At 40.1% G+C, this 15,339-nt stretch overlaps 1 protein-coding gene across 3 annotated transcripts in view; it reads left to right on the forward strand.

Moving 5' to 3' along the window:
* Positions 1–15,339, forward strand: part of tll1 (tolloid-like 1) — a 299,046-nt gene that overhangs the window by 235,065 nt on the left and 48,642 nt on the right. For all 3 annotated transcript variants that reach the window (XM_052044469.1, XM_052044459.1, XM_052044478.1), the window contains 2 exons: positions 2,484–2,664; positions 14,944–15,069. In XM_052044469.1, the coding sequence (XP_051900429.1) occupies positions 2,484–2,664; positions 14,944–15,069 (307 nt within the window). The remainder of the gene's footprint in view (positions 1–2,483; positions 2,665–14,943; positions 15,070–15,339) is intronic.

Raw genomic sequence — 15,339 nt, forward strand, 5'->3', positions numbered from 1 at the left:
AAAAGAAACAACTCGGTTTCGTACGTGAAATACACACAATTTGGTAATGGAATTATACTATTGATTAAGCTGGGGAAATGATGTTGAGCTGCCAAAATTATGATGGTTCTTGCATCAGTGACTAAAGTGTCACTGCTGTTAGCCTAATCTCACTGTGCACTTGGATGGTAACAACAAGAAGAATAATTTACACATATGTAGTGCCTTTATTGTAGCCAAATATCTCAGGGTACTTGACAAGAAGATATAAGTTTCATACAGGAATAGGGTAGAAGAGTTACAGGAGGCGATGAAATGGGTAGGTTTTGAACTTAAAGGGCAATGGAATGAATTGAGGAACTCATGGAAGAATGGATTGATGTCTTGAGCAATGGTTAAATGATGAAGTTCATGACAAAACATAATTGCCGTCACTTGACATAAGACTTGTGTCTGTGATTACGTTTTAGCATTACCAGCAAACTTGAATTGTAGAAAACTGTAATGAAGTCAGGATGGAAAGGCCAATTATGTAAGAAGTAGATAAATGTGAAGGAATAGTACACTTTGCATCAGTAATAACTTAAATTCATAAAACAGGAACACACCCTTGAACAGATGGTGTGATTAACCTTAATCAATAAAAACCTGCAGTGCATGTTTTTCCTGTGAAGTTGAGCTATGGTATAATTTAAAGATTATTACTTGCTTATCTTTATTGTTATTCTTATGTTCTCACTGGATGTGGAGTATACTTCCACTTAGATAGATCCACGAAAAGAGACCAATGCAGCTTCCTTGGACTATTCATAATGGTGATGTCTGAGTTATTTCAGTTAGTACAATCTACAGTACGTTTGACCTAAGTCACGAAAATATTGCTGCTGCCTGTGAGTTTTTTTTTCTAAAAGGAACTTTGTGCTCAAACTAATGCAGTTGTATATACTTTGACTAGTTTAAATCCACAGACCATAGGCAATTATTTTCAATCAATCCTTATTAGTTTTCTCCTCTATGTTGTTATGTTGTTTTCTCCATTATGTTGGTCAATAGGTTCTCTCCTTTTCTCAACCCCTCTTACCCCACCACCTGATTTATTCTTTACATTTTGAGGTGGTTACTTTCCTTCTTGCACCCACTCTCAGTGAATTTCACTCATGTGTTCTGACCCTGAGAAGGTTCTCATTTTCCCTACAGCTCATCGACATGTCTTCCTAAGCCTTCCTGGAGTAGCATCCTCTGCAAATACTTTAGGAGGGGATTTTAAACTGGTGGTTGCACTTGTTTCTAATCTAGAAAATGGCAGGCAATATTTGAATATTGAGGCAAAATCAGGATGGAGGGTGACCAGAGAGTGGAAAGTGATTCTTAATTCCTTCTTTGACACTCATTGCCATTTCATTATAATTTTAAGTGCGTTTGTAAATGGGCAAGCGGGCAGCCTGCCTGGGTGGCAAATATCTTTCTGCAGATGAAATTTGGAGCCATGTTTCAGATGCTCATCAGAAATTTATGTAAGGATAGAGCTTATCGCCGGCAAGATCCCAATACTTCAACTGTTAAGCAGAAAAAACAGGTTAAAATGGCCCAGGAAACTTTACACTTATTTTATGTGCTTCTAATCATATCCTTTTGAGATTGCCCTGTCTGCTCTAATGATAGTCTGCCAGCGAGCAAAGCATGCAAATTTCTTTCCTTCTCTACATTGGATCATCAATGTAATGCTCAATGTTTAGTGGTACCACACTTCGGGGTGACTAGCAATATCAACAGACTGCTGGTGCAGTCACTGAGAACTTTGCAACCATTTTGGGCAAGTCAAAAATTAACTCATTCCTCCCTGAAATGAGAGACTTCCCTCATATCTTTCCTTTTCCACACCACTACCCACCCACCTCCCAGTAAGGAGTCTCTTTCTTCTCCCTTTGCCCAAACAACATTTTAATTTTTATAATTCCTTTCTTGCCAACAGCTTCTGCATATCTATCAGCATCTTTCACTTCACCGGAGTTTAAAGTCATGCACATCAACAGTTCTCACTGAGATGAGCTGATTTCAAATAATTTTATCAGCTTCTCCTGGATTCTAGTTACAGGATGTCTCTCTGTCCTTTATGTTTCTCTTGTTTTGTTTTTTCCATTTCATTTCCTTCCTCCTGATGTCTTTATTTTTGCATCTTCTGTTCATTTTTATGACTTTTTATTAAAAATGAACATTCAATTTAATATTCCCCTCAATATATCCAATTTTCAATTGAACCTGATCTCATCCCTTGGATTCATGTTAAACATGATACATCTAAAAAAAATCAACCTTTTCTATGAGTTATCAGTAGCATGGTATAAAGCTTCAAAATGCCTTCTTTATATTTCCACACTTGATTAGCATGCCAACACAATGCTGAATGGCCTTAAAAACACCAATGGTGAAAGGCAGACAGTGGTTATATCCACATGCATGCCAGTCACACTTGAAATAATCTGTTCGTTTATTTTTTATAACAGATATGCAAATATGATTATGTGGAGATCCGCAGTGGCCTTTCATCTGATTCCAAACTTCATGGAAAGTTTTGTGGTACTGAAGTGCCTGAGGTTATAACATCGCAATACAACAACATGAGGATTGAGTTCAAATCTGACAATACCGTTTCAAAGAAAGGATTCAAGGCCCATTTCTTTTCAGGTATGTTGACCTCTACAAAACATTCAGTGTCACATTTATAATTAAAATGTTCAAGTGATAGCATATACTGCTGGATTAATGTTCAACTGATCACGTAAATGTTGGGATAAGGTTACAGTAGTGTACTGGCTCTTGTTTTTCCATTTATGTATGGTGAGTTACAATCTGAGAAGAGTTTACCAGCCTGTTTTGGTTAGAAGTCCACAGTCTCAAAGCTGATGCTTACTGAGGAATAATGCACTTATTTGCAATTTTGCTTGCGGGATCACCTGAAATTTTTTTCAATGAATTATAAAAAGTCCCTCATACAATGTATTATAAAGCATTGGTACATGCTTTATAAAGGGTAGTAACTCAGCATATTGAACCTTTTGATAGGATGATGTGCATGGGCATTTTGAGATCAAGAAGGAGGTGGTGCTGGGTCGTCTCATGAACATTAGGGTGGATAAGTCCCCAGAGCCTGATGGGATCTATCCCAGGTTATTGAGAGAGGCAAGAGAAGGGATTGATGGGGCCTTGACAAAGATCTTTGTATCCTCACTAGCAACAGGTGAGGTCTGGAGGACTGGAGAGTAGTCAATGTTGTTCCTCTGTTCAAGAAGGGAAATAGAGATAATCCCAGAAATTAGAGGCCGGTGAGCCTCACGTCAGTGATAGGGAAGCTATTGGAGAGGATTCTTAGGGATAGGATTTACGGGCATTTGGAAAAACACTACCTGATAGGAACAGTCAGCTTGGTGCAGGGCAGGTCCCTGTTCGTCATTTCCTTCAAGAAGCGCTATCCATGGGTGCAGTTAGCAGGACATGCAGGTAACTTTAAAACTGGAAATTGCGGCTGTGCAGGGCAGGTCATGTCTTACAAAATTGATTGAGCTTTTTGAGGAGCTGACAAGGTGATTGATTAGGGTATGGCAGTGGATGTTTTCTAGGTGGATTTTAGTAAGGCATTTGACAAGGTCCCTTATGGTAGGCTGATCCAGAAGATTAAGATGCATGGGATCCTTGGTTACTTGGTACTTTGGATTCAGAATTGGTTTGTCCATAGAAGGCAGAAAGTAGGGGTGGAAGGGTGTTATTTTGGCTGGAGGTCCGTGACAAGTGGTGCTCTGCAGGGATTGGTGCTGGGGCCTCTGGTGTTTGTGAAATGTCTAAATGACTTGGATGAAAATGTCGATAGGTGGGTTAGTAAGTTAGCAGATGACACCAAGATTGGTGGAGTTGTGGACAGTATGAAGAACTATCAAAGAATACAGTGGGATATAGATCAGTTGCTGATATGGGTGGAGAAATGGCAGATGGTGTTTAATCCAAGCAAACGTGAGGTGTTGCACTTTGGGAGGTCAAATGTAAGGGGAAAGTGTACAGTTAATGGCAGGACTCTTAATAACATTGATGTACAGAGGGATCTTGGTGTCCAAGTCCATAGCTCACTGAAAATGTCCATGCAAGTAGATAGGGTAGTAAAGAAGGCATATGACATGCTTGCATTCACTGGTCGGGGCACTGTGTATAAGAGTAAGGGAGTAATGTTGCAGCGATATAAAACATTGGTTAGGCCGCACTTAAGAGTATTGTGTGTAATTCTTGTCACCCCTTTAGAGGAAGGATGTGGAAGCTTTGGAAAGGGTGGAGAAGAGGTTTACCAGGATCTTGCTTGGATTAGAGGGTATGAGCTATAAGGAGAGGTTGGACAAACCTGGGTTGTTTTTTCTGGAGCGTCAGAGGCTGAGGGGAGATCTGCTAAAAGTTTGTAAAATTATGAGAGGCATAGATAGCTTAGGCAGTCAGAATCTTTTTCCCAGGGTAGAGATGTCAAGTACTAGAGAACATGCATTTAAGATGAGAGGGGGTAGGTTTAAAGGAGATGTGCAGGGAAAGTTTTCTACACAGGGAGAGGTAGGTGCCTGGAATGGGCTGCCAGGGGTAGTGGTGGAAGCAGATAGGATAGGATAGTGGCATTTAAGAGACTGTTAGATAGGCACATGAATATGCAGGGAATAGAGGGATATGGATCATATACAGGCAGAAAAGATTTAGTTTAATTCAGCGTCATGTTCGGAGCAGACATCATGGGCAGAAAGACCTGTTTCTGTGCTGTACTGTTCTATGATGGGAAATGATTTGCCAATCTCACTCAGGGATGTGTGAGTTACATCTACCAAAATAAGAGACCTATAGGGATGCATATCCCTGCAGGTTTCCTTTCATGAAACATTGGGAGAACCTTGAAGCTAATCACATCTCCCCTTGCCAGTAAATTGCATGAATCAGAAGGGAGAAAATTCCAGAAGGTCATTAGCAACAGTAATGCAACAATTCCTTCCAGATTAATTTTCTTCAGTAGTCTTCATGTTTCTCTTGTGATCTACTTGGAGCTTCACTGGTTACAATAATTAATTATTCCTTCAATCCTGTCACACAAAGGCACAGTTGTCTTTCCAGAATGAGCCTATTTTGAATATATTTTATAAATAAACAGGACTGTCAAAAAAAATCATGAGGACTGTGGGCACAAGAAGTTTCCATCCCTGAATTCAAATGCTCTCTCTTTGGAATGCAATGAATAAAGAAACAAATGCATTTTTATATTTTAAAACACTGCTTATGCGTTACATTTTTCCTATTTTCCTTGGCCAAGAGCATTATTGGAGCTACATTCTGTACGTTTCTGATAGGTTATGGTGGTGCACTTGGAGCGATTCTGAACCGATTCATGGGTTCTTATTTTCATTTTGCTTTTGTTCTCTCTGCTGTAAAGTTTGGCTCGGTAGCATATACACTTTTGGATGCCAAAGGTGTTGAGTTGGTTCCAAAATGGAATCCTAAGTACTTGTACACATTATTGCAAAGCTGGATGACATACTGATGAGGGTATCAGCATGCTTTTTTTTTAAATATATTCATTCATGGCATGAAGAAATCACTCGCTGCCAGCAGTTAGTGTCAGTTAAAGAGACAATTACTTGCAGACACAATTGCAATGTTTAAAAGGCATTTGGACAGGTACTTGGATAGGAGAGGCATAGAAGAATACAGGCCTAATAGCACCAAATAGGATTGGCATAAATAGGCATCATGGTCGCCATGGACAAGGTAGGCTGAAAGGGCCCATTGCTGTGCTGTACAATTCTATGATTCTGAGAAAGGTTACGTTTGGACCAAATTGGTAAGAATGGCCAATTTTCTTCCTGGGAGGACATTACTGAACCAAAGTATGTAGTATCCTTGGTACCATTACTTAGATTGCCATTTTTAAAATTCCATATTTATTTAGTTACATGGAATTTAAATTTTCCCAGCTGCTATGGTGAGGTTAGAACTTCTGTCCCTGGATCATGGTCCAGACTGTGCATGCTGGATCCCATAACTTAACAATTATACTAATGTACACCTACAGTGCTTCTGCTGGAAGTAGGCAAACTGGAATCTGGTCGGCTTCCAGTGCCAATTTGATGCCAAGGCGTCAATGCCACCTGTTTTCTATTCTATCACCATTCGGATAATAATCTGCCTTCCTGGGTGGCAGAGTGGCAGGCAAGTAGAGCTGCTGCTTCAACTTCACCAGCCTGGGTTCAATCCTGACCTCAGGTGCTGTCCGTGTAGACATTCCATGTTCTTCCTGTGACAGTGTGGATTTCCTCTGGATGTTCTTGTTTCCTTCAGGCACTAAAGTTCCCTCCCACATCCCATAAAGATACGTGGATCATGCATTTGCCCACACAGGAGGTTCTCTGCATTCTCCTCAAGGCTCACCCTCACATCCAGCTTTGTGTCAGTTATTAATGTGGAGACGTTATGTTTAATCCCCTCATCCAAATCATCAAAATATATTGTGAGTAGCTGCGTTCCGAGCACTGATCACTGCCTGTCTCTCAGTAAAAGGCCTGTTGATTCCTTTTCTTTGTTTTCTGTCTATCCATGTCAATACCTTAACCCACCCAGATGTGCTTTAATTTGCACACCAGCATCTTATGTGAGATCTTATCAAAAGGTTTCTGTAAGGGCAAATATACCACATACACTGGTTCTCCCTTATCTATTATGTCGGTTACATCCCCCAAAAAATTCCAGTAGATTTGAGAAACATGATTCCATTTTTGTGGATTCATGTTGATTTTGTCCAGGGTTGTTACTTTTCCCCAGATGCTCAGCTATTACATCTTTTATAATGGGCCCTAGCATTTCCTCCATGATATCAGGATAATAAGATATAATTCCCTGTTTACTTTCTACTTCCTTTTTCAAATATTGGGGTTACATTAGCTTCAATCCATTGGAGCCATTCCAGTCTCTAAAAAAGGTTGGAAGATGACCACCAATGCATCCACAATTTTTAGGGTTATTTCCTTATACTCTGGGATGCAGACTTATGGCACCTGGGGATTTATTGGTATTTCATCCCTTCAACTTCCCTAATGTCATTACCCTACAATTATTCATTTCATTTAGTTCCTTCCTCTCACTGGACCCTGTGTTCCCCAGCATTTCTGGGAAGTGATATATTGTCTCCTATGCGAAGACAGAACAGAACACTAGCCATTTTCGAATCATGCACCAGGACACCAGATTCATCTTCATCTCAGTGCTCTGGACTCTCTCACCATTGCAATAATGTGCGCCTTTCTGATTTTTCTTGTCAAAATGGACAACTTTTCATTTTCATACATTGGACTCCATCTGATAGATCTTTGCCCACTTTCTTAACCAATCAATATCCCTTTATAGCATTCTCTTTTGTGTCATCAGCAAATTTAATAACTTTGATGGCTTTATCCAAGTAACTTACAGTCATAGAGTCATAAAGTCACGAAGTACAAGAATAGGTCCTTAAGCCCCTCCAACTCCATGCAGGCCATCAAATACCTATCTATACTATTCTCATTTCCCATCACTCTGCCTATATCCTTCTATACCATGGTGTTTCAAGTGCTCATCTAAATACTTTTTAAATGCTGTGAGTGCCTGCCTCCATTACCCTCTTGGACTATGCATTCTAGATTTCAATCACCCTCTGGGTGAAAAAATTGCTCCTCAAATCCTCTCTAAATCTCCCATCCCCGAGTTTAAACCTCCACCTGCTGGTTATAGGCACCCTGGCAAGAGGAAACGTTTTTCACTATCTACCCTATCCATGCACCTCAGGTTCCCACTGAGTCTTCTCTGCTCTAAAGAAAAAACAAACCCAGTTTATCTAGTCTCTTCTCATTGCTGAAATGCTACATTCCAGGCAACATCTTGGTGAATCTCCTCTACATCCTCTCTCGTACAATCATACACTCCACATAGTGCAGTGACCAAAAATGAATACAGTACTCCAGTCACAGAGTCACAAAAAAATTCTGCAGATGCTGGAATCTGGAGCAATACACAAAGAGTGCTGGAGGAACTCAGCAGGTCAGGCAGCATCCATGGAGGGAAATAATCAGTGGACGTTTCAGGCTGAGACCCTTCATTGGAACTGGAAAGGAAGAAGGCAGAAGCCAGAATAAGAAGGTGGTGGGGGGGAGGGGGAGGAGTACATGCAGGCAGCGGATAGGTGAGTTTAGGTGATAGGCGAGTCCAGGTGAGGGGGAGAAAATGTAATAAGCTGAGAGGTGATAGGTAGGAGAGGCAAAGGGCTAAAGAAAAAGTCGTGCAGCATGGAAACAGGCCCTTCAGCCCAACTCTTCCATGCCGACCAAGGTGCCAGTCTAAGCTAGGCCCATTTGCCCACATTTGGCCCATATCCCTCTAAACCGTTCCTATCCATGGGTCTTTTAAACATTGTCAATGCACCTGCCTCAACCACTACCTTTCTTCAAAAGAAAAATTGCATGCTCTTCCATGTTCTTGTATTCTATGTCCTAGCTAATGAAGGCAAGTATCCAGTATGCCTTCTTAACCACCTTGTCTACCTGTGCTGCTGCCTGCAGAGATGCTTGGACATGTATAACAAGATCACTCTGTTCCTCTGTACTTCCTAGTGACCTACCATTCATTTTGTATATGCTAGACTTATTCGTCCTTTCAAAATGCATCAACCCACATTTTCAAGATTGTATTCCTTCTGCCATTTCTCTGCCTATCTTATCGGTTGATCAATATATTTGAAGACTATACTCCTCACCATCAACAACAGCACCAACCATTGTGTTATCTGCAAGCTTATTATTCATATCTCCTCCCATCACATTCAAATTTCTAATGTATATAACAAATAGTGAGGCTCTCAGCACTGATTCCTATGTTCTATCACAGGTTTCCAATCACAAAAACAACCATCAACGTCTGTCTATTATTGCCTAGTCAATTTCAGATCCAATTTGTCAAAGTGCCCTGGATTCTATGGGCTCTTACCTTTTGGATCAGTGTTCCATGTGGAATTTTGTCAAAGGTCCATTTTGACGATATCAACCGCACTGACCCCATTGACACACTTAGTTACCTCCTCAAAAAAGTCAGTCTATTAATTGGACTCTCCAGGTGCAATTTAATATCGTGCCAATAGTTTCCACCTCTCCCCCCAACCCCCTTGGATGTTAGACTCACTGGCCTGTCTTATCCTTTCTTGAATAAAAGTGCTCTATTTGTTGTCCTCTGGCACCTCTTCTATGTAAAAAAAAGTCCCCTGCATCAATCTCTGTGGCACACCTATCATTACAGCTTGCTATCTGGAAGAATACCCATTTATGCCCATTCCCTATCTCCTGTCAGCCAGCCAATCTTCCATCTATGCAAAAAGTAGCATATTATTTTCCCCAATAACTTTTGATGTAACACCTCATCAAATGCCTTCTGAGATGCATTCCGCTTTGATACACAACAATTAAAACTACCTTCCCCCTCTCACCTGGACTTGCCTATCACCTGATCTCACCTATCCCCTGCCTGCGTATACTCTCCCCCCTCCTCCCACCTTCTTATTCTGGCTTCTGCCCTCTTCCTTTCCAGTCCTGATGAAGGGTCTTGGCCTGCAACGTCGACTATTTATTTCCCTCCATGGATGCTGCCTGACCTACTGAGTTAACATAGAACAGTACAGCACAATACAGGCCTTTCGGCCCACCATGTGCCGACCTTTAAACCTCGCCTTAGACGACCTAACCCCTTCCTCCCACATATCCCTCTATTTTAATTTTCTCCATATGCTTATATAGTAATATCTTGAATTTGACCAATGTACCTGCCTCCACCACTGCCCCAGGCAGCACATTCCATGCCCCAACCACTCTCTGGGTAAAAAAATCTTCCTCTGATATCTTCCCTGAACTTCCCACCCATTACTTTAAAGCCATGCCCTCTTGTATTGAGCATTGGTGCCCTGGGAAAGAGGCGCTGGCTGTCCACTCCATCTATTCCTCTTAATATTTTGTGCACCTCTATCATGTTCCCTCTCATCCTCCTTCTCTCCAAAGAGTAAAGCACTAGCCATAGTTTCTCCTCACAATGCATACTCTCTAAACCAGGCAGCATCCTGGTAAATCTCCCCTGCACCCTTTCCAATGCTTCCACATCCTTCCTATAATGAGACGACCAGAACTGGACACAGTACTCTAAGTGTGGTCTAACCAGAGTTTTGTAGAGCTGCATCATTACCTTGCGGCTCTTAAACTCGATCCCTCGATTTATGAATACTAACATCCCATAAGCTTTCTTAACTACCCTATCCATCTGTGAGGCAACTTTCAGGGATCTGCCCTTCACAAAGCCATGCTGGCTGTCCCTGATCAGACCATGATTCTCTAAATGCCCATAGATCCTATCTCTAAGAATCCTTTCCAACATCTTGCCCACCACAGACATAGGGCTCACTGGTCTATAATTCTCTGGATTATCCCTACTACCTTTTTTGAATAAGGGGACAACACTTGCCACCCTCCAATCCTCTGGTACCATTCCCGTGGACAATGAGGACTCAAAGATCCTAGCCAAAGGCTCAGCAATCTCCTCCGTCACCTCGTGGAACAGCCTGGGGAATATTCCGTCAGGCCCCAGGGACTTATCTGTGCTCCAGCACTTTTTGTATATTCCTCCAGATACACCCAGCATCTGCAGAATTTCTTGTGTCTTTGACACACAACACATGTTACTTCTTTAAAGAATGTCAATAGATTGGTCAATCACAATTTCCCTTTCACCAAGCAATGTTGACATACAGGTACCATATGATCACATATAAGAATGGCAAATGTCTGGAGAAAGTTTTCATTGAACCTGGTGAGATAAAGGTAGCATGGGTAATATTAAAGCAATGTACATACATAAGATTAAGTGAAGCTCGGGTTGAACAGAATACCATGACTTCCGTTAAACAGGTTCATTCAGAGCGTGTGGCTGGGTCAAGATTAATGTGGGGATCAAGACATTTGCATAAACCTCCTGATGTTCAGTTAAAAGTTGCTTTGATGTCAGTCAAGCAGTTTGAGTTATGGTGTTGAGGCAAATTGTGGCGTTAAAGTAGGACATTTTCAGCAATCCCCAGGAACTGACCCAAGTCAGCAGGTGAAGTGACAAGAAGTATCAGGTGGACACAGGAAGGAAAGGGCCCTTGGGTAGATCCTTCAACCACTGACAGTATATGAGAGTGAAGGAAAATACTTTCTGATGATATGCTAGGTTAGTTCAGGATGATGGGAGTGAAACATGCAGTGGGAGCCCTGACAAAGGTCGTTGCTAAGGAGAGGCAGTGGTAGAGGAAGATGCATTTTTACCACATTCAATAGCATGGAGAATTTGAAGGAAGAATGATGTATGATTCGTCGCTTGTCACAGTTGTAGAGAATGCCATTTCTGATTTTTACTTCTGAGATTTTAATTCTGTCAGCAGACTGAATGGCTGATTCTAAAACCCAGGGCCCTATCATTTGTTTTAAAATTGTAATAGCTGACACAACAAATAAAATTGTCCTTTAAGTGCATGTATGTTCCATGTACTTGCATTTCTGTTTAAAATACATCTACAACTTTTGACTAGCGATGACTATTAGCCTAGCTGACATGAAATACAGCATTTAATCATTGGATTATCCCCTGGCATTTCTCCATTTATTTACACATATGTAGCATCCTGTCAGTTATCTCCTATTGGTCCTCAGAGCTTATCCACAACTTTGCATTTTTCAATTTAGGGTTACTTCTCTGATTTTCTTTTTGTAATCTTCCTGACACAGACACACTGAGGTCAATGGAACATCCTTGGAATCAGCCCTGAGATCTTCAGTTTTGTGTGAATTTAGAGACCATCTTTATAATTGAAAAGAATCATTTGCACAGTTGAGCAAGTTGATTAGCACGACAAGAACCATAGATATAAAAAAACTTTTTATTGAATGAATGTAATGTTTAACGTGCAACAAATTCTTGACTGTGCAATAAAGAGCATTCAAGATACTGGAAAAAAAAGTATTCATGTTCTGGAGTGTAAAGGGGAAAACAAATCATTTTTGTAAGGTTTTTTTCTGAACGCATTTCCTTATGGATTTGGGTTGGCTTTAGTTTCTTTCTGCAACTGAACACTGTTGCATTTGTTCCATGGAAAAGTAATGCTTCCATACAGGTGGAATTAGTCCATCTAACTTAATGTCTCCACACACTTTAGGTGTATTGTGCCATCTGTATAGGTCTGTCTAAAATTCTCAGTACAATGACCCACTGAAAAGTCAAAGTCAAAGTCGAGTTTATTGTCATATGCACAAGTAAATGTATGTACAGGTGCAATGAAAACTTACTTGCAGCAGCATCACGGGCACATAGCATCATATAAGCAGCATTCACAGGAAAAACATAAATTAAACATAAATTATATACAATTTTTACAAGAAACAATTAGAACAAAAAAAAACAAAGTCCATCTTAGTAAGTGGTGAAAGTGGTCATAGTGTTGCTAAACTCGAGTGATTAGGGTTTTGCTGGTTGGTTCAAGAAATAAATGGTTGAAGGGAAATGGCTGTTCTTGAACCAGGTGGTGTGGGACTTCAGGCTTCTGTACCTCCTGTCGGATGGTAGCTGTGAAAAGATGGCATTGCCCAGATGGTGGGGATCGTTGATGATAGAACTTGCACAGATTGTCAAAGTTGGTGGTTCTACCAGCGAAACTGTCTCCTAAAGAATTTTTAAAATATTGGGCGGTAATCAGCAGATAAATACTTCATACGTTTGTATACTTTGTCATTATTTAACAAGATCAACCCACATAAAATAAGTACTTTAACTTCTGCTTCAAAAAGAAAGGAACATCATACATGAAGTTACATTTTGTTGTATGTATATCTACTGAATCCAGCAACAATAATTTCTCTGCTCCAGGTTGTTAAATATTACAGGAGATGGATGCAACGAAACTCAGATAATCCGGCACCCTTGGGACTTAGGTGGCATTGGACAAGGCGATTTTCTGAATTGTTGGATGTTATTAGTACACCAGAACACTTTTATTTAATGTTTTATTTCATGCTTTTTACATATTATATGGTAGTATACTAAAATTTTCCAGTGAACCTGTTGAGTAGGAAACAGAACCTCATGAGTTTAAAGGGAGCAGGAAACAGAATTTGGTGAGTTTCAGTTTTTAAGTTTCAGTTTGTATGTGTAAGCCGTACACTCAACCCACTCATGAATAGTGAGTGGACTGGGTACCAAACCATTGGGATTTCTAAACAATTGGACACCAGATTATCAGAGTTTTACTGATAACGTGTTTCTGTGTTAGTTAAATAACTACAATGTGGGTTGCATTGTAAAATTAAAGGAAAAGGTCTAATACTTCACCCATTACTGATCATGTTGCTTGTTTAGTCACAGAGCCTTTCTATGTAACTGTTGAGAATGGGCATCAAATAGATAACGGAAGGAACAATCAGCACACACTCATCTCTGGTGCCATCTTGATACGTTTTCTTCCACAGACAAGGAAGCACCATGCAAAGAGAGAATTTTTATTTTTGAATCTTGCAAGAACCTGATGCAGGTTTCCCTTTCCAGCCGTGTACGTATTATTGACAGACTGGTGGCCTCTGAAAGATTCAGAGGTACGACCATGTGTCCTCTGGTTGGCATCTAACGTAATTTTCATCACATGGGACTGACACATCCATTGAAAACTGTAAGACTGATTTCTGTGAATATATTTTACTCCCATGATAATCCATTTAAGCTAATTATTCTACCTAAACAGAATCTGTGCTCATCTTAATTCATCACTCCTCAAGAATGCAATGTGTAGCTGATTTCTACTAAAGCTGAAAGTTCAGAACAATCTGTGTTGATGATCAGCTATGCTTTTTATTATTATACAGAAGTACAAAGTTTTTTGTACTTTTCATTTTATAAACTTTTTGAAATCCAGTCGTCTTACCAAAGTAACACTCATTTTCTGGTCCCCTACATATCATTTATTATTCCTATCAATGCTAAATACAAAAATGTTGATTTATTCTGAAGTATTTAGACCAACCATCAATCAAATTGCAGCCCTTGAGATATTTATTTTGTAATTTTTGTTTACTGAAATTCTCCCATTTAGTATTTAACAGCTGCCCAAGTGCCTCAATTCTGCACATGTTGAAATGATAAATCACTTTGCATCATGGTACTGAGAGTGTCAGAAACAGTCTGCCAGTTTTGAACAAATGGATGAACTGCCCTTGCCTGATATGACAGCTCTTGTAGAAAGATGGGAGCTGACTGCCACTTACTGGAATGGCTGCTAATATTATTATGGCTTTTCTTCCCTGCAGTGAGTTTGTGGCTGTGTTCTTGTAGACTCCAAGGGTTATATCTTCTGTGCTAACCTTTGCTAGACTCTAACACGATTATATCTTTTGTTTAAAGACAATTAGTTTAAATGAGTGAAATGTTTTACTAAAATATTTCTTTGAGTTCCTCTGTTTGAAGAAAACAGGATAATTTCTTGTAGTTCTTAACTGCCGGCTTAATCTGTGTGTTTCTGAAATCTCCAGATTCATTCAAGCGTAATGCACTGCCATGCACTTTAAAATTACAGATGGTTTAGTAGAGCAGGGCTGAGCCTTGCTGAGGAGACTATCAACAGCTTGGAGCCATTGCCAAATCCAAAGCTTCTCTCTCTGTCTGCTTGATGGATTGGCAATTGTAGGTGAAAGTGCAAGCTTAATAATGAATGGGTATAGCTAAAGTAGAAGGTATCGTGGACAGTTGGGCCTATACTTTAGTTTACCTTGTTCTGGATGAACACACATGCGCATTTTAATTCTTACTGCGTGTTTGGGGCTAAGGATTTATAGATGTATGTTGCATGATCCCTCTTTGACCTCTTTACAGATAAAGATGAATGTTCCAAAGACAATGGAGGCTGCCAACATGAGTGTGTCAATACAATAGGCAGTTATGTTTGTCAGTGTCGAAATGGATTTGTACTACATGAAAACAAACATGATTGTAAAGAAGGTATGTGTTGTTTTGACTGTTTAGACAAACAAATGTATTTATTTGATATTTAAACCAAAAAGTGAACTGATGTAATAACCAAAGGCATTACTCCCAGCTGCCTAAAGGCAAAATACTGCAGACGTTGGAAATCTGAAATAAAGTAGGATATTCTGGAAACAACTTGTAGGGAAGGAAGCAGAGTTAGTGCTTCAGGTCAATGATCTTTTATCAGATTTGATGCAAGGTCATTGTTCCTGTCGTGTTAATTCTGTTTCTCTCCCCATAGAT

Source organism: Pristis pectinata, chromosome 2, assembly GCF_009764475.1.
Source record: "Pristis pectinata isolate sPriPec2 chromosome 2, sPriPec2.1.pri, whole genome shotgun sequence".
Taxonomy (NCBI): domain Eukaryota; kingdom Metazoa; phylum Chordata; class Chondrichthyes; order Rhinopristiformes; family Pristidae; genus Pristis; species Pristis pectinata.